We start from the raw sequence: 1625 nt of genomic DNA on the forward strand, positions 1-1625 counted from the left end.
TCTCGGTTCCCCATCAGATTGCACCACTGTGGAACTTGAAGCCACCGGTGTCCTCCCAAACACAACAGTAATAAACGGCCTCGTCTTCGGCCTGGAGGTTGGAGATAGTTAAATAGCCAGTGTTCCCAGAGACAGAGCCAATGAACCGGTCTGGGATCCCTTCTCCCCTGGTGTTGGTGCCATAGAGCACAAACTGAGGAGCCTCTCCAGGTCTCTGTTGGTACCAGCGAAATGCGCTCTTGCTGCTGCTACTTTTAGAGCAGGAGAGAATCAGGGTCTGGCCCAGAGTCCCAGATTCGGAGGTTGACTGAGTCAATGTGTGCTGTGAACGGACACCTTTGTAAAGAAAAAGAAGGAAAAGCAACAGCTATGCATCATTGTCTGTTTTCTCAAATTTCAAAAAAGTATTAATTCTTTTCTAGTGATAAATACACAAGACCAATAGCATGGTCACCAGCCCCATATTCCCTCCACAACCAGACCTGAGCAGTAAATGAGAAAGATGAGCAAAACACACAGCTTGGCCATGGTGGAAATCAAAATGAGGGCGAGTCTGAGAGGAATAATTATTCTCTAATCTAGCTGCACCTTCCTCCTCTTCTCTTAAATCCCCCCTGAAATGAGGAAAGACCTATCATGCAAATATATCAACACCCATTGGCTTTGCTAGGGGCAGGGGCAGGAAATGTGAACTTCTAACGAAATAATTTTGCATGCATTATGCAGTTTAAAAGAAGAATGACATTTTGTTTAGGACAGGGGTGGGATCTGAGATCCAGAGCTCAATGGGGCCCTCCAGCCTCTCTTTCTGGCCCTCAGGAACCTTCCAGACCTGACTAGAATATATCATTGTATGGTGAGAAGGACCCTTGCTGCCCGGGCTGGAAATTCTCAAGGCAAACCAAAAAATGCAATGTATCTCAAAGGGTTAGAAATCTGGGCAATCTTTTTCTGCCGTATCTGAACTGTATGCTGCAACATTTTGTTGCTTGCAGATCTCACCTATTGGGTATGCAAGTTCCATTCCTTGCCATATGAATGTACCAACACTCAGGAGAGACCATAGGCTTGTTCACACATGACACTGAACACAGGTACAAGCTGCCTCTAGACATGTACAAATGTTAGTGTGTATGCTTCTTGTGAATAACTGTAGTGGTGTAATTAATTGCTTTCAGTTAGGATGTTAGGATAGCTAAATGAGCAATGTTTCCAGAGGTAGAACCGATGAACTGATCTGGAATCTCTTCTCCCCTAGTGCTGGCATTGTAGAGCCCAAAGCAGGGATATTCCCCAGTTTTCTGTTGATACCAATGAAAGCGAGGTCCTCAGACTTAACATCAGTGCAGTTGCATACAAGATCGGCAACTGCCCCGTGATCGTCTTCCAGCAAAGCTACAAAATCTGCTCTCCTGCCCTAACTTGGACCCTGTCCATGGTGAGGAGGAAGGGCTGTCCCTTTTGGCCTCAATGAAGTTGCTGGGTGAATCAAGTTTCCTGCTCTAGGGAGGAAGAGCAAAGGTTTTTGTCTCAGTTCCCCATTAGATTGTACCACCGTGGAACTTAACACTGCCAGTGTTCTCCCAGGCACAACAATAATAAATGGCTTCATCTTCAACCTGGAT

The 1625-nt window shown here is 45.8% G+C and overlaps 1 protein-coding gene across 1 annotated transcript in view; it reads right to left on the bottom strand.

Moving 5' to 3' along the window:
- LOC118075809 (immunoglobulin lambda-1 light chain-like) overlaps window positions 1-559 on the bottom strand; it is a 170557-nt gene extending 169998 nt beyond the window's left edge. Inside the window, exons 1-2 of the mRNA XM_035098108.2 lie at window positions 483-559; window positions 33-336 (exon numbers count right to left, since the gene is read on the bottom strand). Of these exons, the coding sequence (XP_034953999.2) occupies window positions 33-336; window positions 483-528 (350 nt within the window). The 5' untranslated portion in view covers window positions 529-559. The remainder of the gene's footprint in view (window positions 1-32; window positions 337-482) is intronic.
- Between the last annotated feature and the right edge of the window lie 1066 nt (window positions 560-1625).

This window comes from Zootoca vivipara, chromosome 17 (assembly GCF_963506605.1).
Source record: "Zootoca vivipara chromosome 17, rZooViv1.1, whole genome shotgun sequence".
Lineage (NCBI taxonomy): Eukaryota > Metazoa > Chordata > Lepidosauria > Squamata > Lacertidae > Zootoca > Zootoca vivipara.